Source organism: Symsagittifera roscoffensis, chromosome 3 (genome assembly GCF_963678635.1).
Source record: "Symsagittifera roscoffensis chromosome 3, txSymRosc1.1, whole genome shotgun sequence".
NCBI classification, from domain to species: Eukaryota; Metazoa; Xenacoelomorpha; order Acoela; family Convolutidae; genus Symsagittifera; species Symsagittifera roscoffensis.
The window spans coordinates 66848149-66871124 of NC_087064.1; the positions used below are offsets into that span (position 1 = coordinate 66848149).

Here is a 22976-nt window from a genome sequence, read left to right on the forward strand (position 1 = left end):
ACATCGGAAAATCAATTTAGTCGACCTATAAAAAAGTTGACAAAAAAATTTTTTTTTTTAAATCCTCAACTCCTCTAGAAAATTTTAGATCCGCTCCTGAATATAGACATAAGATTAGTGGAAATTATTAGATATGTTCTAGCTGGGTTGAAAATGTATAAAAGAACTTTTTCTATGTTTTTTATAATCGTCAATAAATTTCAACCGAAGTTAGAGGTGTTAAAACCATCCTAACATCTTAGCTTTGACAATTCACAAAAATAATTCAACTTAATTGGAAGTGAAATGTTAAATAATCGAACTTTTAGCAAAGTTGACCAAACCATGATTCCATTATTCTATAAAACAAAACCATGATTCTATATATATTTCAAAAAGTATTATCGAGTTTGTATGAACTTCGTCGGGCTGCAATTGTTCCACAATTTTTTTATATAAGCCAAACTGGGAAAATATTTAAAAGAAACAAATAACGATTTTTTTGTCGATTGTTGCACAAGTTGATTTTGTTGAAACAATAAAATACTACAGCAGATAAAAAAATTATAAAAGATTTATTTTGAAGGAAGAGCTATTAGATCGCCAAACAATAGACTGTTTTTTAAAAAAGAAAGTAGGCGCAGTTATCATTAGATACTCCTCTCTGTTTAAAACTGTTTTTGTTAAAATTGTGTCAAAAACTTTAAAAAACAATCAGTTGACAAAGAATCATATATTTCTTTATTTTCTAAAAACAAATATCTATATATACTTTTAGTACTTAAATGCAAATTGTGCCAACTTCACGCAAATAAATGAATATACTGCATAAATGTTGCCAAAATTATGCAAGTTGTCCGTAGTTTTCCTGTGTATATTGGACTAAAGGACATTTCTTGCAAGGCTATGGATCCTTATAGTTTTGTAGAAATTTAACATTTTGATCGTTCTTCCTTTTATTTCTTCTATTTCAAAGTTGAACCCTAGAAAAGTTGTTTTCTTACAGGATTCAACCACAGGTTTTGAAGTTTCCCATTATCTCCACAATAAAACAATTTGAAATTTAATGCAAGACTTCTGTGATATTTCTATGATGATGAAAATTGCATGATCGGCTAATTTCACTAAAAAAAGGTTCACTATTGGCTCACTACTTTTAAAGATTTTCTTGTATGATACTTTGTCTGTTTGTATGATTTTCATAAGTATGGGATTTTTTGTAATCAACAATTTTAGTCAAACCCGTTTGAAGTTACTTTAGCTCTCAAATAGTGCGTCCCGAGTCAAGTTACTCAATTTTTTATCCAATTTTCAAAGTTGGAAATGTGCAAGATTGTGGCCCGAAACTCAAATCGAGCAAATTCGAATCATAAGTCAAGCACTGCCTAGCTTTTCATTAAAAAACATCGAAAAATTTTTTTCTTAAAACTGATCAAAAAGTTCTGTGAAAAAAAAACTCAGTAATTAATCAGCATTAGATATGTGGGAGTAGTCGCTTACCGCAATACATACTTTAAGGATTTCTTTTGAATTTTGAGATAAAAACTTCTTGCTCAAGAAAACTTAAATTTGAGCTAAGTATCTTCAAATTTTTTTTTGTTCTGTTTTTCAAAAAAAATTGAACAATTAAGCTTGGGGTTGTTTATTTATTCAGTTAGTTTTCGACAATCGAATTATAGTATTTGACAAATCATTTTTACAGCCCATTAGAGATATTGACTCCTTAAAATAAAAAATAAAAAAAATAGTTTACCTCCAATTATTTTTGCAAAAAGCTGGTAGTTTGAAAATTGCCAAAAATTGCAAAACTATGCGCGTTTGGAAGATTTTATTCCTAATGCAGAAAGTATAAGACAAACTATTTATGCGGATAAATTATTCCGCACAACAGAGGCGTTCAACTAAATTGAGGCTAGCTAATCGGTCGCATTATTTTCACACGAATCAAAGTCTTACACTTGATTTTTGGTTTTGTCCAAAATTTATATATTTTTACAAAAATATATTTTCCCAAAAACTATTCGATATGGATAAAGAGGCAGTCGAAACATTCAGGGCTTTGCCCCGATATACGAGCAGCTTTGTTTTGACAGTAAAATTTACATTTAAACAGTGGAACAGCAAGCAAGTTTTGGATACCTTGGCAGGTAGCACCTTACTCTGATACATTATTTGACTCTGATCTTTGTTTTTTCACCAGATTTTGTAAAATTCGCTAACAAAAAGAAGAGACAAGTTTTCCGATACACGTGGGTTCAATTGTTCGACAACAATATAGACTGGAAAATGGAGAATGTTAGCTGAGTCGCAGAAAAAATTGATGTCTCGATCAACACGGACATATTTTGTCTGTTCGAGAAAAGTGAGACATTCAAGACATATCAAACTTTGGCCGAGCACGACAAAAAACTTTGAGCTGAATTGCAAAAACGCACGGACAGTTTTTTGTCGAAAAAATCGAGACACTAGACATAATTTATTCTGGTCGAGCCGGTCGAAAAAATATCCGAAATCTCTTGCGCAAATCTAGCGCAAATTTTGGTCGAAAGAGTCGAAACATGCCAATACTTGTACTTGAGAACCTACCTAAATTGTGTCCAGATAGCCGTCAAATATCAATCATGGTCAATAAAGTCGACACATACCGATCATTGGGAGCGTGCCCAGATTTGGCAGATTTGGCTGAGCCAATCGAAACATATCGATTTTGGTCAAAAAAGTCGCAACATACCGGATACTTGAACACATACTCAACTTTTGTCCATATGGTCGATGCAGATCAAATTTGGTTCAGAAAGTCGAAAAATACGGATACTTGTAAATTTACCAAATTTTTGTCGAGATGTAGGAAGCAGAGTGATTTTGGTCGAGAAAAGTAGAACATAACCGATACTCGAGAACATAATCATTTTTGTCGAGATGGTTGACGCATTTCAATTCTGGTCGAGGAAGTCGTAACGCAGATCAAATTTGGTCAAGAAAAGAGAAACAAAACCAATATTTGGGAACAAAGCCAATTTTCGTCGAGATGTTCGGAGCATATCAAATTTGATTTATAAAGCATAATCATAACCGATCACCTGAACGCGAGATAGTGAAAAACCCACCCGATCGAATGCTTTCGAGTAGCGGAATGATAGGTTATGCTATGTTACTGAATTCACAAATGTAGTTTCAAAGCAGTCTTGAGGGCATTATGCAAACTTATAATGACTGTGAGAGTTCATCGAGAGCCCTAACGACTTAAGCTTCGGCGAAAAATTCGGACTTAGTTTTTTGAGGTGCATACTAAACCCAACTTATGATGAGCGTCGAATCATTTCTTGGTGTGAAGTTTTTTAGGTTAATCTTATGACCACTTCATACAACGGTGTTATTACTAAAAAAGTAATATCCCCTTTTGTTTTATATTTTACCCCCCTCCCTGCCAGTTTGCCACAAGCGCCATTCGCCGCTCCCCCTCATGCTAGAACATGGGGGAATTTTTTATTGGTACACTTTGAGGGATGGGGGTTAATTATTGACACCCACACCTCAGTTTACCCACCTCCTCCCCAGTTGACCCCCCCCCCCCCACCTGAGGGGGTGACGTTGACACATGGCGTTTAGTTAAAGACATGGCACACATTTTGCAAATTACAATTTTCCTGCAAAATTTGCAAAACTTCTGCAAAAATAATTGAATATAGTCCCAAAAACAATGGATTATAATCCATTAAAAGAATTATACTGCATTATTTTTTTTTTCAAAAATAATCGATTATAATGACAATATAATCAATTTTTTGGCCTGAATTTTACATTTTTAATCGATTATAATGGATTATTTTAGTCTCGGGCTCGGTGCGAGTAGTTTTTAAATTTAGTTTTTGTTCAGTTTTGTTTTCAATGCTTTATAGTGAAGGACGACCGAATTCGGTGAAAATGTGCAATAATTAAAGAGGAGAACAAAAAAGCAAAATTTACAAGAAAATACAATTAAAGTTGACACCAGCTTTTCATCCAAATTTTTCTTATTTAGTCTGACCACCAAAGATAGCCCGACCATAATAAAAAAACTAAGATCTGAATCACCGCTAATGTGGTTTTAACTTGATTTAACAGTACGATTTTTTTTTTGTTCATTCTTACAAACTAAACACGCAGTCTACGCTGTATGTCCAGCCAGTAGCGGATGTAGGATTTTCTCGAAGGGGATGGGCGGATTTTCGAAAAACTTTCGAAAACTTTGTCGGCTTTTTTAAGGCCGACCAAATTGATTTTCCGAGCTCTCCCAAAGCTTAAAAAAGATCCACAGGCAAAATTTTGAAAAAACAGGCAAAAAAAAACAATTTTAGGCTCTTTTTGAAATATTTTGACACAAAATCACGTTTATTCGGCACGCGCTCTATTGGTATATTTTGACGCCGAAGGCGCTTTTAGAAAAGTTTTTGGGATGGTCAACCAAAAATGGATGTCCTAAAAAGTTCTCCAGACACGCTTCACTGCATATTGCAGCATCATAGATCCTTTCATTTATTTTTTAGATATCGAATTTCGCAAAAAATGAAATTTGGAACGGAAAAGGTGACGGCTCGACTAAAATATAGCTCGACTGGCGTAAAAATTTGGAAACACAAAAATGTATCGACTATCCTAAATTTGAAACGGTTTTCCCCAAAAATACAAAACAAGAAAAATCCTTTGAAATTGAACCTTGCATTTTTGAGATACAGAAAAACGAGAAATCCTAACTATCCATTCTAACTAAAGGGGGAGATTCGTTACTAGGCACCAAATTTGCATATGCTTAATGCATGAACTGTTTCATTATAGGGGTTGCAATTCGTTAACAGATACAAAAGGTTATAAGAATAGTTAATGATCAGTTTTTTTGTATAATGATTTTGATCTTGTTAACTATCGCCCAACCATTGCAATGGGCGGACGGGGGGGGGGGGGGGGTTCTTTACACGATCTGGACGAAACTTTTCGAGATAATACCTACCAATTTAGACAATATTTGGTTTTTGTGTTTCAATAGTTCTTGATTCATTTTTAAGTTAGGTGCAAAAACAGAATCTTTAAGTTTTTAAGAAATTAAAAGAGATTTTTTTTGAAAGGACAAAGATGCAAATTAGTGTGTGACCGACTTTTGGAAAGATCGCAATTTTTTGGTTAAAAAAACTGAGAGCGTAGTTTCCAGGCAAAACTCTAAATGTTCCTTAAAGTGGAGTCAACGAGTTGGATGTATTTATTGGCAAAAAATATTCAAAAAAAACTTTCAAAAAAAGGTTCATCTTTTCCGCACCTTGCTAAACGAGCAAAAGCATTAATTGATTTGCACCTTAAAATAAACCATTTGAATCAATCAACTTGTCTCATATCAGTTGTGACGATGATTTCTCTGCAAGATTATTTTACCACGCGCAATAGTTATCCCATATTGGCATTTTCAAGCCCTCATTACTGCCCGATAAATTTTTTTTTGAAATAATCTTTTTTAAACTCAGGGCACAAACTAAAACGCCTGAACACTGAGACGCCTCAAACTTGAGACGCCTGAAAACAGGCCTAATTAAGTCTTATGGCGCTCTCTCTAGTGACGTTTTCGTAAAAAAAAATATTTTTAATTTGTATTTCTGTTCTTGTAATGACTTTACTTGGAAACAATTTACTGTAATTATCCTTTTTATTATAATTTCAGATGGTTTGAAAATTTTTCGCGCAAACATGTAAGTTGAAAAGAAGAAATTAGTCTGAATAAAAAAAGAAAAACCAAACTATCAGACTATGCGTGTTCCTTCTTTTTTTTGAAACAATAACTGTGCAATTTCGCAACATCAGTTTAATAAGCATTTTTCAACAAATTTTTCATCTAGCTGTTTTCAACAAATTTTTTTCTTTTTAGAAACTTTCTAGCAGTATTTGAGCTCGAGTTGAGGTGGTCGCTTTATATACTGACTTACAAACTCGAACCAGGCTAATGAAACATTTGTAAATTATGATGTCGTATCAATTTTTAAGGAGGAGTATTACTATACACAATTTTTTTTCAAATTATTTCAATCAGAAAAAAAATTCTACAATTTCAACTGAAGGCGCTACTTAAGGTTTTCTTCCGTATGAAAGATAATTAGTCGCTGAATTAGATAGCATCTAGAAATTAATTTCTAGGCTATTTCAAAAAAAGAAATCTGCGCTATTTAAACAAACTTAATAATAATCATCAGAATTAGGTCTTTTGTTCTAAAAATAATTGATCTGCTTCAGAACAGAACAAAAATTGGCAAAAAAAAAGATTTGACAGGCGTTGCTTTTTATGTTTTTTCAAGATTTGATGCAGTTTAATTGAATTACGATTTTTTTGCGGTTGACTCTATTTCGTCTTCTTTCGATGCAAAAAGTCAGGGCTGATATTTGCACCGAGAAGGCAGTTTGTTTTGACGCAAAACCTACTCCGTAACTCAAAAATTAAAAGCTGGAATCCTACTGCGTGCCGAGTTAATTAGGTTCCATTGCAAATGAAATCCCCAGCACTCAATGAATTACACAAAAAAAAACATGACAACAAATTACAAAAAAACTGTCAGACGAAACAAAAACAAGAATAGCTGGTTTTTGTGCGAGCGACACAAAATGTTCTTGCCATAGTCTTTACAATTTTAAAAAAAAAAAAAACATTTTTTTTTTTTCAAATTAGTGTAATTTTTTTTGCGTGGTGTGATAAAAAGATCTGACTTAAAACAATAAGTTAAGCATATTAGACAGTCATAGTAAAATAAGTAAATCGGACCAAAAATTTGTAGGAAAAGACTAGAAAAACAAAAAAAAATTTAAAGTTTTTTAAAAAGCAAATATTAAAAAAAAAATTTTGCTGAAAATTTTGACTTTTATGAAGTTTTTTGTTCCCAAATTGGAGCTAAGAAAATCCAAAACTAGTTTTAATTGCTGAAATTTTAAATTAGGCATAATTTATCTGTTGCAAGACTGCTCCTTGCTTTATTCGTGTTCGAATTAAGACGAAAAATTAAAAACATCAAAAAGTGTTTCTCGACATTAGAAACTTTTTGAAAACGTTTTAAGGTCGATCAAATCACGACTGAAAGGGCTTTAATATGAATCTGTTGAATGAAATTATCAGTTTTGAAGCCGAAAATACGTACTATGGAGTCTAGATATAGTGAGTCATCATATTGAAATATTTTCAAAACTGTTGATAAAAAATGTCAAAAAAAATTATGCCGAAAAAAAAGTGTGTGGCTTTAACTAAAATTTAGCTCAAGTAAAAATATTTATTTTCAATTTTTATATAACACATCAATTTAAATTTCTTGTCAAAAATAGAACTCAAAACAAATGTACAATTGCATTATAAAATAGCACCAAAGTCGTAAAGGCATGATTTGAGATTAACAGAAGTCGGAATTTTTTTATTGCAAAATTACTCAAAAATAACTAAAAACACTATTTGCGGAAATGAAAAAAAAACAAACGGAATAAAATGAAGACTGCATAAAAAAAGTCAGAATTTCGTTCTGAATTCAAAATAAAAAGTTGGTTATGAGTATTGTAGTTAATAGTGATTGCAAAGCTGATTTAAATCCAGGGGCTATCGAGGGACGACTGACAGGTGTTCCAAACTCGGCTATTTCGACTTTCACCCCACCGTTGAAGTTTCCAGGGTCCTCGTCGCCTTTAGTGTTTCTGAGGTCGTGTTTCTGAGTGTCTCTGTCCACGTGGTATGTTTGCCAGTCGGTCCATTCGCCGTCTGTGCCCCCCAGCATCAGTTTGTCGGCTGGAGTCGAGGGGTCATCTTTGGGGATCTGGTGATCTGAAAGCACAAAAGCGATAACTATAAGCTTTCCGATGACTCTAAAGCGGAAAAGTTATAAATGAGTAGAGCCAAAAATACATTGGATGGCACACAACAGTACCAATCATTAAAACTTTTAGCAGGTTTCCCGAAACTTGAAATCCAATGGACTATTAAAGTTAAGTGGGTCACACAATCGTGGAAGAAATAATCTGGCAAAATTCAGAATTCTCGAGCTTACTTTAAAAAGAACGCCACGCTTCTTTGTTTTCAGTTAAGACAGGACTTATAGACTGACCTCTGATGAACCTTTCGTCTGGAATGGAACAGTCTGATCCCTTCCAGCCATAGTCACAAACACACAGTCTCTGATTGCTGCAGAACTGAACATAAAAAAAAACATAAATAAAAAATATCTTTTCAGCTATAAGATTGTTAAAATGTCTCAATCCAGCGGCTCTCATTGTGAAAGTTAGGGCGATAACTATGGTTTTTAGTGGTGATTATTGCTTGCGAGAAAGATAATTTTGCTGATGTCCAATTTAAAAAGACCAATGATGGAGAGCTGGCACTTTCTCCATCATTCTCCATTAGCAATTTCTCCATCATTCTCTGCAGCAAAAATGTATTCTGCTTCTATGGAATACTTTTAGTTGATCAAAATTTTGATTAATACACTACTCAAAAATGTGCTGATTAGTACAAAAATGTACTGATTAATACACTACTTTAAAATTTTTAAAACACTACTCAAAAACCAGATAAACCCCTATTTGAAACAATCCCGTATTTCAAACGTCCAATACAAAATCAGAAGATATTGAAGAATCGCGTCGTCCAATAGTTTAACCGATTCTTCTATTAAAATATTTGAACTTCATTAAATTGAGCGTAAACTGGAACGATTTGAGATTTCACATTTTGGCACTCGGTATGTTCCGTTTAGAACCCCCCCCCCATCTACAAATATACCAAATTAAGATTCTCCGCCACAGCATTCAATTAAAAAATATATATCGTATCTGGCAAGCGTTGCATGTAAAATGCTCTAATCTGATTGCCTGAAAAATCGAGCTCAGAACCAAGTTAACATCCTCCCTCATAAACGAGTGTCGGAGAAAGAGAGTGTTAACTTGGTCCCTTGTTCCGATTGCTTCCTCCGATATGCACCCACCCCATGATGTGAACAGAAGTGGCCAGTGATCCTGTCGTGGCCTGGACATACAAAGTAGTCCATGTCTGATGCACGTAAGTCCAGACACTGGCTGTCTCTGCTGCAGACCCTGTTGGTGCCACACTTGGTGCCAGGGGCCACATAGCCCACATCTGTCCCATCGTCCAGCACCACACTCGCACTTCTGGAGAGAGAGCAGAGAAAAAAAAGAAATTTAGCAGGCAATCTTACCAATGAGTTATTAGCTTGAAAAAAGCAGAAAAAAATATTTCTTGCCAAATTGTAAAGTAAATCTTAAGAATTGGAAACTAAAAGTTTCATAGATTAAAAAAATTGTATACCCCCAATATAGTGGAGTGCGCAAGAATTTTTTGAGGAGAGGGAGTGGCTTTTTAAATTTTGAAAAGACTCTATTTTGCTAAAAATTTTGCACCAAAGGAAAAAAAGAAGCAAAATTTTTTAAACCTTTTTGGGACATATTTTGGAATGTTTTGGAAACAGGTATTTTTCGGTGCCCGCTCCCCTCTCAAATTTAGGGATTGTTGGCACGGAAAGCGACTTTAAAAAACTTTTCGAACATGTTTTAAGGACCCAATGAACAGTTGTAATTTTTCTAACGGAATTTAAAATCGTATCGAAATCATAGCAGAACAAAGAAAGCAAAAAATGTTAGGAAACAATGTAACCTAACGGTCTTATTAATTTGTAAAATGTGGTTATTTTTGAAAAAACTTGGAAACTCGGTGCTTGGGAAGAAGAGTCGTGATTAAATTGGACTGACGAGCACTTGTCGTTGATTCCCTGTTGAGATGAGTGGGAGTTGGTGTTAAAGGGGTTGAATCTGAATCGTCTCACTTTCTCAATCCTCACTGAAGTGGAGAGAGACCCATTGCACTGCAGCATCCCACAGTAGACGTTTCTGAGAAAAAAATCACAATTTTTTGTAGAGGCGTGGCATTCAGTTACGTAACGAGTTTACCGCTATGTATTCTGAAAGTTATTTAGAAGGCGTTTGAAAACTGTTGATTGTGGAATCCAGCTTCTAACTAGCACAGTTATACCTTTCAAGAGATGTAGAGTTTGGTCGTAGACTTTATTTTTTTTGTTTCAAAGTGAGCAAGCATGTTGTCAAAAAAAAGACTTACTAAATAACCATTAAATCAGCCATTACGCCGGAAATTTACACAGACAAATAGTCACAAGTTTGATAAAATAAAAATAATTTTCTAATGTTTGAAAGCATTCTCGAAATCTACTAACATCGAATTTTGTTTGTACCAATTCATGCCTTTCTTGATGGAAACCCAGTCAGCTTTGCAAACAAATTCGTTTACATTGTCAAGGCCTTGATTTCAGACCCCTTTACTTTTAAAACTCGTTTTCTTATGTTTAGTCTTTAGAAAAAAACATCAATTTAGGTTTTTCTTTTCCTTTTGAAGCATTACAAGGCCAAATTGTGCTTTTTGTGAATTTTTATGTGAACTCCGCAGCAAGCCAAAAACAGAATTGTTGCGGAATCCCCAACTTTTTTTTATTTTTCTTTCTCGTTCTGTGCTCTTTTCGATTCCACATAAAAATAGCTAAAACACTGTTTTACTCAAAATTGCTCCAAAAACAGGCAATCCGCAACAAAATTTTTTAAATTCGCAACAAGATGTGCGGAATTAGAACAGTTTGTGTTCACTAAATTTAAGTCGCGGAATCCGCAAATTGTGAGCGAAATCCGCAAACTGTAAGCAAACAACTACCTATATTCATTCGTTGTGGAATCCGCAACAAAACTAATGCGCCGACAAAAATTACGTCGCAGGGATTTGTACGCGGAATCCACGCTTCTTTTATATGTGGAATCCACTTAAATTTTGGAATTTGTTTTAAAAACTGTCTTTGGAATCCAGGAACATACAGACACAAAATTGTGCGCCTATCTAGTGAGTAATTTAACCTCGTATTGAGTATTTGATAGTTCAAACGTTTTTCTAAGATTCAAATGTAGTTTCTGCTTTCTTAGTAGCTGCTCAGATTTATTTTCTGACTACTTTCGCTATTTTCTAGCAGTTTTTAGGCCCATAGTTCATAACAGACGATGGCTCGAGAAAAAATTCTCAATTTCGTAATGTATGTATTGAGATAATTGCCGATAAAAAATTCTGAAAAGTTTACTCTGTTGAACCTTTTTACAACATTTTTTGATTTTCTAACGTCATAGTGTTTTTTTCAAAATTTAGCTGGCACATAAAGTTTTTTTCACTAAACTTTATCATGCAATAAAAATTAAACGGTAAGCAATAGACACGTGTGAAAAGAACCTGAACTCTAAGAAATCGAGATGAAAAATGTTTTTCTGAAATTTACTTTTATGTGTTTGCTTGTTTTAATAAAAGAAACTGGATTAACAGATAATTAATTCTTAATGATTGAAGTGAATTTTCACTTATTTAAGGTTTGTCGTTTTTTTGTTTTTCTCTTCATGAAAAAGTCTACATGTTTTCGAAATCAAAAGTATATTTTTTTGTGGTTTCCCTTTTTCATTTTTTTAAAATATAATTTGACACAACAGATAGAACTACAAAGTCTTGGCCGATTACATCAGATGTTTTTGGTTTATTGCTCCGACTTTCGAATCAAATGAGGGTTATATAATCTTGGGTTGATTTTTTTATTCAGATCAACTTCCAAAAGAACATTTGATGAGAAAGGGAACAATCCCTAGATTTTCCTGGCCCCTGAATGTGCTCGCATAACACTATACTAAACTGAATCTACGATCACTGCGAAACAATTCTGTCTAAACTGCTCCTCTAAAACTCTGATACCAAAAGTGTAACGAGAATTGTTTATGCGCCCCGAATTATGCCGCACTTCAAAATTTTTTCTAATTGAATGTAGGCAAGCAACCTGGCTGCAATAATTCCATACACCACTCAAATTTTATCACTTAGTTTTGATATCTTTCTTGATATCACCTAATGTCTGTTATCAGCCCAAAATTCATAGTTTGTCGATTTTTCATTCACCAAAAACTACTCGAGACCAGATAAAGGGCAGTCGAAACAATCAAGGCTTTGCGTTTTTGTCTGAACATTTTCGCTGCACAATATGGCTGAACTAGATTCGATAATTCTAAAATTTGATTTTCAAACAACCTTTAAAATGAAAGTATGTAGTCCAAAAATGTATTTTGCCCATTCACAGACTAGAACACCCAAATTATTTTATTTTAATTCTCTTTCTAAGTCTATTTAGAGCCAACAACCTGCAACAATTTTATGTGATCTTATGATGCTATTGTGTGCTAACTTAGGAATAAAACGCGTGCTTTAAAAATACTCGTTTTGTTTGACTGATTTTGTTTGACTAAAATTTTACAAAATGATTCGTTTTTTGGTAAAATTTTCATTTTTTTTTTGAAAATACACTGCCTTTTACAAAAACTTATATCAGCCCATGACCAAAATTTAAAGTAGGGTTTGACGTGAAGTATGGGTTGATTCAGAGAATCTTTTTGCATGCATGATTGGACTGCTTTGCCTCACATTGAAATCTGCCTTTGAACAGACTATTTCTACAACTTGAAGACTAGGTATGGTTCAACTTTAAGAAACTTTAAGCAAAAAAATGAAGCTTTGGATAGCAATTGTACTGCAGGTGGTTGAACAACCTCTTTGTGTGAAAGCATCGGTTGCGCAGAATATTTGCAATGAAAATTTTAAAAACAAAACAAAATGTCAATCAATCACTGTTTATAAAGCCGATTATAAATAACCTGTAATGTTGTCTGGTAAATAATTGACCGGTAGATTCATTTTCATTCTCTAATTTTATGGGATATGGATTTTTGTTTAAGTGCTAATGGTATACATTTTTTTCCGTGATAGCGAGACGAAGTTTTTTTTACCTTATTTGGTCAGCTTTGTAATTTCCGAGCTCTTGGCAGTGCGCTCAATTTTTTTTCGAAAATAACTGCATCACGTGTTTGCATCCGAAAACTGTGTTGCAAAATTTTACTTACCGTTAGATTTATGACGAAACTAAATTTTTTCATGAGTAGAAATTCAGCAGAAAAATTTGAGCAGATTCTTAACCTACTCGTGAAGAATTCAACTAGCACCCTACTAATATGATGTGAACACTCACTGTCTGTAGCATGGCCTGTAATTGCCCCCTCCTAGGTCCCCACAGTTGCCGTAGCCACTTCCGGCCGAGTTGAGGTTGTGGTAGCACAAGTCCACCCCACTCTTGCTCTGGATGCCATACAGCAGCTGGCACTGCTGGTCTTTTGTCAAACACTCTCCCTTCAGACAGAAGTCCTGAAATATCATCAGTATGTAAATTTTTGGCTCATTACATGTTCCTCCAGCCCCCCCCCCCCCACCGCTAGCAAATTGTAGCCCCGCATCGATTTGAGATTATGGTACCTTCCAGAAACCTATAGCCCCCTCCCGCAACAAAAGAACAATCACAGTGTTGGCTGTCTAAGCATAGAATGGCATCGATTATTTTACATGAAAAATTCACTTTTGTTTATAGAATTGATTTTCCATTGCTTGATAACAAATATTAAACTGCAGACGGCAATTTAAAAGCCCAAGAGTCAAAAAATTAGAGACCATGTGAACAAGCAAACAAAAAGAGGTTAAAAGAGAATTCTACATTTTCACGAAAAAATTTAGGATTTTCGAGAGTGAGTGCATATTTGAGCTCAACACTATCTCTAAAAAAGGTCAAATGTTTCTTTGCCACGGAAACATATTTAAAAACTGATTCCCTTTTCAAATATGTTTGGAAGGATTTCACCAAACATCACCGTTTACCAGATCGTTAAACGGAATTACGTAATGAATGAATGCATCAATTACGTAATGAATACGTAATAAACAACAACAATCAAAACAGTATTAGTGTGTGTGACCTGTTGGTGGTTGCATGGACTGGCGTCTATCTTGTAGGTGTTGGGGGGACAGAGGGGGGAGTGTCCGTCACACCTCTCCTCCACGTCGCACTGACCCATCTGTTCACGGCACACACTCCCATTGCTACGCAACTACAACATTTTTTCAAAATTTTAACTTCACTTGAAAAAATCATGTTTACTATATACTTTTCATGAATTAAAACTGTATGATAAGCATTTTTTGCTTGTTGTTCCGGCTTTCGATACGAAAGTAACGGAATATTTGTGCTCGGGGTGGGTTTTTTTTCTTCAGACAAGTTTCAACTTTTTAACTAGCCATTTTTGACGGAATTTTTTAAAAATCATTCGAAAGGTATTGTTGTCCTGAGCTCAAATTTGAAAAGATATTTCACCTGTGATCGTTTTTCGTAAAGTTACGGGGGTTTAAAGATTGCCATTTTGGCCAATTTGGGACAATTAACGCGCGATATATTTCGCGCTATTAACGCATAAGCGGAGAGTTAATCCGTCTTAGAAATCGTTACAAATTGGTTAAAAGAAGCCTATTTGCCATAATTGGTTTGTTACAAGGAGCGAAATCTATCCTTTTTTTACTTTGTATGGCGTGTGGGGGGATGATTTTCAAAAAAAAATTGCAAATTTTAGAATTTTTTTTTTAATTTTGTTTTATTTCATTGAATTTTTTAATGTTATTACTGCTCCATAAATCTTAAAAGGCAGTCGGATTATTCCGGGCTTCGCCCTGATACGAGCAGTCTTGTTTTTACTTTAAAAAAGCTCATTCTTAACAAAAACGACGTCCCTAAAAACTATTTGTAAGACTTTAATTCGGTAGTAAAAATGCTTATTTTTAGCGACTTATTAATTAAAATAATTATCATATAGCGACTTATTAATTAACATCACAGTTGCATAAAAAATTTCTATTCGCATCGGGTCAACATCGGGTCGACTTAGGAAACATATGTCAACTTAGGGACCTAGGCGTCAAATACGTATTAATTGAAAAATATTTTTTTTGAGAACGCTCTGCGATCAAGTTAACATTCTCTCATCCCCCCCCCGCCCAAAATAGACCAAGTTAAGATCCTCCACCCCAGTGCTGAATTTAAATTAAATTTGTTAATCGCTGCATGTAAAATGCTCGATTCTGATTGGCTGAAAATTCCGAACTTAGAAACTTAGAACCAAGTTAACATCCTCCCCCTAAACGTGCTTAGGGGGGGGGGGGGAGGGGAGGATGTTAACTTGGTCCAAGCTCTGTTAGAGCATTGTAGCTTCAGTCGTCGTATCTTATATACTTTTAAGATCATTCTAATAGGTTTTGTGAAAAAAAAAATTTTAATTTTACCATCTTCGATTCCAAAAATATGATAAGTAAAAAATAAGGAGCATCTCGTATGTTAAATACGTTTGAAATCATTCTAGGTGTTGTGAAAATATGTTTTTATTTCGATTCCAAGAATATGATCTTTTAAATAAGTTAGCGTGAAAATGAGAAAAAAAACGTGAACTGACTGACTGACCCTGCATTGTGAGTTGCAGCACTCCCCACTTCCACACTGTGCACTGGCCGTGAGCATGCACTGTGAACAGCAGCTAGAGTGTCCTGTGAGTGCACACTCCTGTGAACAAACAAAGGGCTGATCATCTCAAACAAAACATGGGTGGGCTGAAAAAACGATCAACTGATACCGTTTTCTGGTCCTCTTTGAGAAATCTGCTTTATTTGCATTGATGTAAAAACAAATTTCATGTTCAATTTGTAGTTCAATCATTTGAATCGAAGAAATGTGTTCTTTCATTTCTTTATTTTCAGCCAAAAACTGCTGACAAAATCCTTGAACGATATTGAACCAAGTTAATAAAACCTAAAACTGCTCATTGAGCATTGAAAAACAATTTTGCTTTCATTTTGACTCAAAAAACTAAGTTTAAACCCACAAAATTTCGCTCTTGGACCGACAAGGTTGCTCAAGGCCACTGATATTTTATCAGCAATATGGCATCATAAAAAAAACATTCCTGGTGATTAATTTTTTGTTTTATTAATTAAGAGTTTCTTCTGTCCAAATATAGACAACGAGTTTCAAAAAAACTTTGAAAAAAACATCAAATTAATTTCTTGGTTTCTTTGAAAGAAAAGAAAAATGACTGCCTTAAAGGTCAGCCCAATAGGAAAGTGAAAGCCGCGCTCAAATGATAGTCTAGTCTACACCAAAACGAAAATCGTTTGCAGATCTTGCAAAATGAGCCTCCGGGTTTCACATCAGATAGAACCAGAGACCAATTTATGACAAGGACCTAAATTTTTTAGCCAATTACTCCACAAAAAATGTCCATCCTAAATTGGTTTATTGGGACACGATTTTGTTACTTTTAAAGGTCTGTCGATGCAAAAATTGCTTTAATGTTATAAGCTCAATATTTTAAAATATTGCTCAGAAAAATAAATATCCAAAAAAAACATCTTCCTGCCGATTTGAGGGGAGTGCAGTCAAAAAGTTGACATGTCATACAATAGACAAGCCGTAAGCCAATCACAATTGAGTGTCACAAAGTAGACAAGTCGTAAGCCAATCACAATCAAGATAAGACTAAACAAACATAGTAACTAATTTGTTTTCTCTATTTTGATTGGCTTACGACGTCTCTACTTTATGGCATACTTTTTGCAACGTAACCATATTAAGGAAGGTCTAGGACAACAGGCCGACGGGATATCAAGCCGATTGGATTTCAGGCCGAAATTTAAACTTTACAAGCACCTCAAATCACTTTTTTATCTTCTGTAAAATGCTGCTTTAGAAAAATTAGGGCAAGTTTGGTCCATAACTAGCGTTATTCATTACAATGCTCAATTTACGATTGGCATCCCTAATAACAACAGCCGCTTTCTGAAATGTACAAACAATAAACATAAAAAACGCCTTCACTTGTGTTTTGTTTTCAACTTTCCCAATTTTCCTAAGCAGCATCCGGAGACTTAAAATTTATGAAGACGCCATTAATGACTGACGAAAGATCCAAGAAAATCAGAAATTCTTCAAAAAAAGTTTTCAAATAAAAAATATTTCTAAGAACAGTATTTCTACTTTATAAGAAGCAATTCGACTTGAAGTTCCTTATTTTACGATTTGGCTTAAAATCCTGCCGGCTTGATGTCCGGCACCCGTTTGAGGTGATCATATGCATGTTCTAAGAAATAAGACATGATCTTTGACTTGATTCCATTGCATTCTCTCAGTTTTACCGTCATAAATTCTTTGGACATGCGGGTTTGCTTCTTTTTTAAGCCTGAAATGCGGAATTTCCAAAACTCATTGTAATGTCTTTATTCTGATCAACAAAAATTAATGGATGATCTTGCGTCAATTTCTTCCCCCACCCCAAAAAATTATGTTCAGAAATCAGAAAATAGTATGTTCAGAAATCAAAATCCTGTTGGAAAACGTATTTCGATATTTTGATTTAAATTCTCCAGTAGCAACCTAACAAAATCCAAGATCATAAAAATAATGCTTTAGCGGTCAAACTTCGGAAATGATTGTATAGAAATGATTGACAGGAGAATAATAACATGAACTAAATCAAGACTCAAATGACTGATTTAGCACTATGACATTCCCTCTTGTGAAATGAAATGAAATGAATTTTAATGATAATTGCAATGAAATTTAAATACTGGATTTTTTCGTGAAACATGAATGTACTGATAAAAACAATTTAAAAAGAAAGAAGTCAACAACTCATTTTATTGCTAGTTTTTTATAGTTTCAAAAAAATTTCTACTTGGAAATTTCCCACGAAGAAAAGAACCAATATACAGTCTAGATTGTTCAGCTCTTCTCGGAGAACCATGTTGTGTTTTTGTTAAAGAACTTAATTCAGTATTTATGATAACATTTTGGTTTTTTTTGCCCGCAGTCAATAAGCGCAGATTTGTTTCAGATCTCTATAACTAGGTCCCCCTTTTGCAAAAGGGGGTAGAGTCGTCTCTAGGTATAACGTTTTGATATGCTTAACCGTTGATTTATTTCTTTATAAGGGGGTTATTCGTTCTAGTAGGACGAGAGGAGGCTATAGTTAAAGAGATCCTCCGGTTTAAATTATTACCACAAACTGATTTATAATAAAAATAATAATAATCATAATAATGATAAAAATCATCATAATAATAATAACAAAAAGAGGTTACCAGCTGTGTGCCACAGTCGCATTCTTCTCCAGGGTCCATCAGCCCATTTCCACACAGACCCAGTCTCTGCTGATGATTGTGATTGACACCACCATCCATACTCTACAACATCGCTCACAACATAGAACAGATCAAATCTTATTGATTTTTCTATGATTATTTTTTTTAAATTGGGTTCCAACTTGGACCCCGTTGTGTTCACTTTTTGCCTGATTATCGCCGCCTTCAAGCTACAGCATCACAAAAGAAAAGACCAAATATTATATTATTAATTTCTTTATTGTCATAAATTGGGCTCCAAATCGGCTTTGGGTCCACTGTTTGCATAATATGTCATTGGGTTCACTTTTTGCGTGGTAACGCGGGTACAATTGAAGTAGCACTTGAGCTCATCAATTTCTTCCCGTGGAAAACTAGGGACATGGTAAAAAAGTTTACTCCGGGTTAGAGCTGCAAAAAATCTGTGACGATGTTTAGAACCAACGTATATGAAATTTCATATTTTTGCTGGGAGGAAGTTTTTGCGAGGTGCTTTAGAACCGCATCTCTTTTAAGCAAAAACTTAATCCCCATTATGATTCTCTTAATTATACTTCATTAGCGGTTTGAAATTGTATAGGAGACGAAAATTTAACTGTGACAAATCATATAGCTGCGGAAGTGTTGTATATGGGGTTCAGGTATATATCGAGAAAAAAGTTAACAGCAAAAACGTAACTTTGTTAGATTAGAAGGTTTTCAGTAAAATGATGTAGCGAAACTAACCTTTTAGCCTCTGGGTTTTCGTTTTTTTTACCGATCAAAAAGATGCATGTAATATTAACTACTACCAATGCGTTACATGTGAAAAACACAGCATAGTATAAAAATATTGGGTCTGTAGTCTAATTTCTTACAAAGATTGACAAAGAACCTTTCTTGGTCACAGTCTTCTAACCCTGAATATTTCGATTGCCCTATTAGGTCCTTGATGTAGTCTTTGCCTAAAAATTTTTTTCGAGATTTACTTTATAGTCCCCTCACGCCATATAAAATACATCAAAATAGACAATACAAAAATACAAAATTCCTAGTAATGTGTCAATTGTGACAAATAGCCTGCTTCTGCCAATTTGGAACGATTTCTGAGACGGATTAAATTGCCGCTTACGCGTTAATAGCGCGAAATATATCACGCGATAATTGTCCCAGGCTCGTCAAATCGGCAATCCTTGAATTGCCATAACGAAAAATGATTACAGTTGAAATTTGAGCTCAGGACCACAAGGCTGATATAAAAAATTGCAAGTTAAAAATCAAATTTTGCCTTGAAAAAAAACCACCAAAACATCTTCGAATGTCAGAACAAAAACTGAAATGTTTCCAAATAAATCACGATTTTAGGTTTAGGCCATAAAAAAGTTGTGCCAATTCTGAGAATTTTTTTGAAGGTTTCGACAACATATAATCTTCAAATTTTAGATATTTTTTGATAATATTCCAAAATAGTAGAAAATTGAACCCTGTTACCTCCCGCATTGCAATTTTTGATTGAGATCAAATCAGTCTTGATGAAGTAGCGAGGAACTATGGCGTAAGGCATGTTTTTCCTAACAATTTCAGCAATCTCAAGGAAAGCTTATTTGGTTTCAACTGTGGTATCATATTAAAACCCTATTAGTCAACATTATGATTTTTCTGAGCTTTAAAAAACAAGAGGAAGCATTTTTTTGCATTTCTCTTCTTCAATCATTGTGGTAGGAACTTTCTCTGCTACTTGCACATCAACCAATTTTCCTTGTTGTTCCGACTTTCGATACGAAAATAACGAAATATTTGTGCTCGGGGTGGGTTTTTTTACGAAAATAACGGAATATTTGTGCTCGGGGTGTGTTTTTTTTTTCTTCAGACAAATTTCGACTTTTAACTAGCCTTTTTTGACGTAATTTTTTTATATCCTTCGAAAGGTATTGTTGTCCTGAGCTCAAATTTGAAAAGATATTTCACCTGTGATCATTTTACTCAAAGTTACGGGGGTTTAAGGATTGGCATTTTGGCCAATTTGGGACATTTAACGCGCGATATATTTCGCGCTATTAACGCGTAAGCGGAGAGTTAATCCGTCTTAGAAATTGTTTCAAATTGGTTAAAAGAAGCTTATTTGCCATAATTAATTTGTAACAAGGAGCGAGATTTATCTTTTTGTACTTTATATGGCGTGTGGGGGGACGATTTTCATTTTAAAAATTTCAAATTTTAGGAATTTTTTTTTTCATTTCGTTTTATTTCCTTTAAATTTTCCATGTTATTACTGCTCCATAGACCTTCAGAGGCAGTCGGAACATTCAGGGCCTCGCCCTGATACGAGCAGTCTTGTTCACCTTTGAAATTGAGTCGAACAGACAAAATCCCCTGCCAGAAGTGACCAGCTGGAGGTACTCGTTCTTACTGCACCGGGAAAACTTGGACAGCACGTACCTGAAAACAATTTGATTAAGCGTTAGAAAAAAACGATATATCAAAAAATGAATAAGACAGCTTTAATACTAACGGTGAAAATTTGCTCATGATGCAGCCTTCTGAACAATTGCAGGCAGCTGGAAATAACACAAAGATTGTTTTATAAAACTAGCATTTTTTCATCAAAATGTTTGAGGTCTTTAATGTCTTGTTTGCAAATTTATCAAAAAAATTTCACAAAAATATACGCAAATCAGCAAATCAGTTTATCAGTTTCTGCTTGAAGCGTTACTTTAAGCTCTATGTAATCAATTTAGTTAAAATTAGACGTCTTCAAATAAGGCGAAGTTTGTGTACTTGATCCGTCGTGTGTGAGGCCGAGAATGTTTCCCAACACGAGAGCCACCGTGTTCGGAGTTTCCGACTGGTCTGTCATTTTGTCCGGAAAGATCTGCACAACATAGAGTCAACATAGATTCAAAATCAGTGGATGAACTTTTTTTGCAACAGATTCAGAGCATGTACCTGAAAACACTTCCTAAGCAGTGTTTCAATTTTTCATATTAAATGTTTGCAAAATTTTTATAAATGCCAGAGGGTGGGGGAAATTGCAAGAGGTAAAAATAAAACATTGGGAAAAAATTTGCATAAAGGTTCAGAAACCAGCAACGTTCTCTTCAAAAAACTGATACCATTTCTTCAGATACCATTCAACAGTTAGGGGATCCTTTCAACAATGAATCAGTATCGAGTTGTGAGTTTGAGATGGCAATGCATCAATGAAACCCAAATTAGAATGAAAAATGGTTATCTTAATTGTACGCAAAGCTAATGTTTCTAATTTTTTTTTGGAAATTTAAGAATCAATTTTAGTTAATTTAACAAAGTGCTTTACCCGTATGACGCCGGCTGATTTTTTGGGGTCGCATATGGATCTGTAGTTAGACGCGCTCTCAAATGGAACCACTAATTTCTTGCCCCTGAAACAATCAGAACAATATTAATTATCATTTTATTATATTATATGCACCGTATATATCATTTATTATTTAACTGACTTAACTGGACCTAACTTGAAAAAACTACCATTAAAAATTAAAGTTGATAAAAAGAAATAGATCACCGATAAAATTCAGGTCCAATGTTTGATAAAGTGCTAGTTTCTGCAACGATCTTCACAAGGTGAACATTTCAACCGAAAAAAAAACTCGAAACAACAGACTAAGTTTTTTCATTGATGTCTGAAAAGTTCATCCTATAAAAATCCCTTGGTAGAAATTTGCGTTAATAACTGACACGCAATCATCAGTTTTGAATTTTATCACTGACTTTTTTTTTACAAACATCCTATTTTCATATTTTTATGGCAGTTCATTTTCATTATTTAAGACGCCATCATCATCATTTTTTTAGACTGGATTCTTTCAGTTTTTCTTAGCTCCTAAAAATTGAAAAAATCTTATATCTTTCTCAAAAATAGAAAAAAAAACAGATTAGTTCGTACTATTTTTTAAAAATTTGATTACGAAAAAAAAAGATATCAGCCAACTTAATCTAATTTCAATACGGATTTTCCGCAACTGAGAATGAAAAAGGTATTTGTTCACAAAGAGACAAAACTTTCGTTTTCATTTTTGTTCAATTTAAATTTCCCCAGTTTGGCAATGTTCTTCGTCAAAAAAGGTCGCTTCTTTGTTCAACAAAATAATTATATTTTCAATTTTAGACAGCGAAGGAATCTTTTGTTGAGTTTTTATAATTAAATAAAAAAGAGGAGGAGGCTAAAAAAATCTTTGGAAGAAAATCAAAGAGTTCATTATTTAGAGTTTCGTTTTCCCTAGAGAATTAGACATGAAATTACTTATTTAATTAGAGTTTGACAACCAATAGGTTAATGATAATTTATGGTAGTTTGTAATAACATTGAACTTTAAACGTGAACTCAATTTGAATCAAAGCAGAAAAAAACTTCACAAGAGTCAGCTTAAAAAATGTAATCCTACTAATGCAAGAAGTTTGACCCTATCAATGTTGAGCCTTGAATTTTCCGATAGTCTCGTTAATGTGAAAAAACTTGTTAAAAATGGAATGTTTTTTCTTTTTCCTCAACTGCAATCTTCCATATGCAATTTCAACACTATGTGATAAACTGTGTTTCGAGTAACGCTTTTTTGGTTTCAATTGTTTTTCGCATCAATTTAGTAACAATGAGCTTGAGAGTGGGTTGTTAGTTCACCGCACTGAATGATTATCTGTCCGATTTTCAAAAAAGTGACAGATTGATTTTTTGGGGGGTTATTTTTTCTCCTGACAACTTTCAATTGTTAAAACAGCCTTTTTTGACTAATTTTTTCTGTCATTTCTACGGTATTGTTTTCTTTACCTCAAAATTTTTTCTGTAATTTATTATGTTTTGCGCTATTAACGCGTAAGCGGAGACTTAATCCGTCTTAGAACTCGTTCCAATTGGCTGAAG

The 22976-nt window shown here is 34.1% G+C and overlaps 1 protein-coding gene across 3 annotated transcripts in view; it reads right to left on the bottom strand.

The window, feature by feature from the left end:
• Positions 1-7347: 7347 nt before the first annotated feature.
• Positions 7348-22976, bottom strand: part of LOC134842262 (disintegrin and metalloproteinase domain-containing protein 11-like) — an 87880-nt gene continuing 72251 nt past the window's right edge. For all 3 annotated transcript variants that reach the window (XM_063858528.1, XM_063858527.1, XM_063858525.1), the window contains 12 exons: positions 21396-21480; positions 20858-20951; positions 20592-20637; positions 20422-20518; positions 18062-18163; positions 15390-15488; positions 13861-13992; positions 13086-13258; positions 9730-9867; positions 8949-9132; positions 8073-8157; positions 7348-7792 (listed from right to left, as the gene is read on the bottom strand). In XM_063858528.1, coding sequence (XP_063714598.1) covers positions 7503-7792; positions 8073-8157; positions 8949-9132; positions 9730-9867; positions 13086-13258; positions 13861-13992; positions 15390-15488; positions 18062-18163; positions 20422-20518; positions 20592-20637; positions 20858-20951; positions 21396-21480 — 1525 coding nt within the window. In that variant the 3' untranslated portion in view covers positions 7348-7502. The remainder of the gene's footprint in view (positions 7793-8072; positions 8158-8948; positions 9133-9729; positions 9868-13085; positions 13259-13860; positions 13993-15389; positions 15489-18061; positions 18164-20421; positions 20519-20591; positions 20638-20857; positions 20952-21395; positions 21481-22976) is intronic.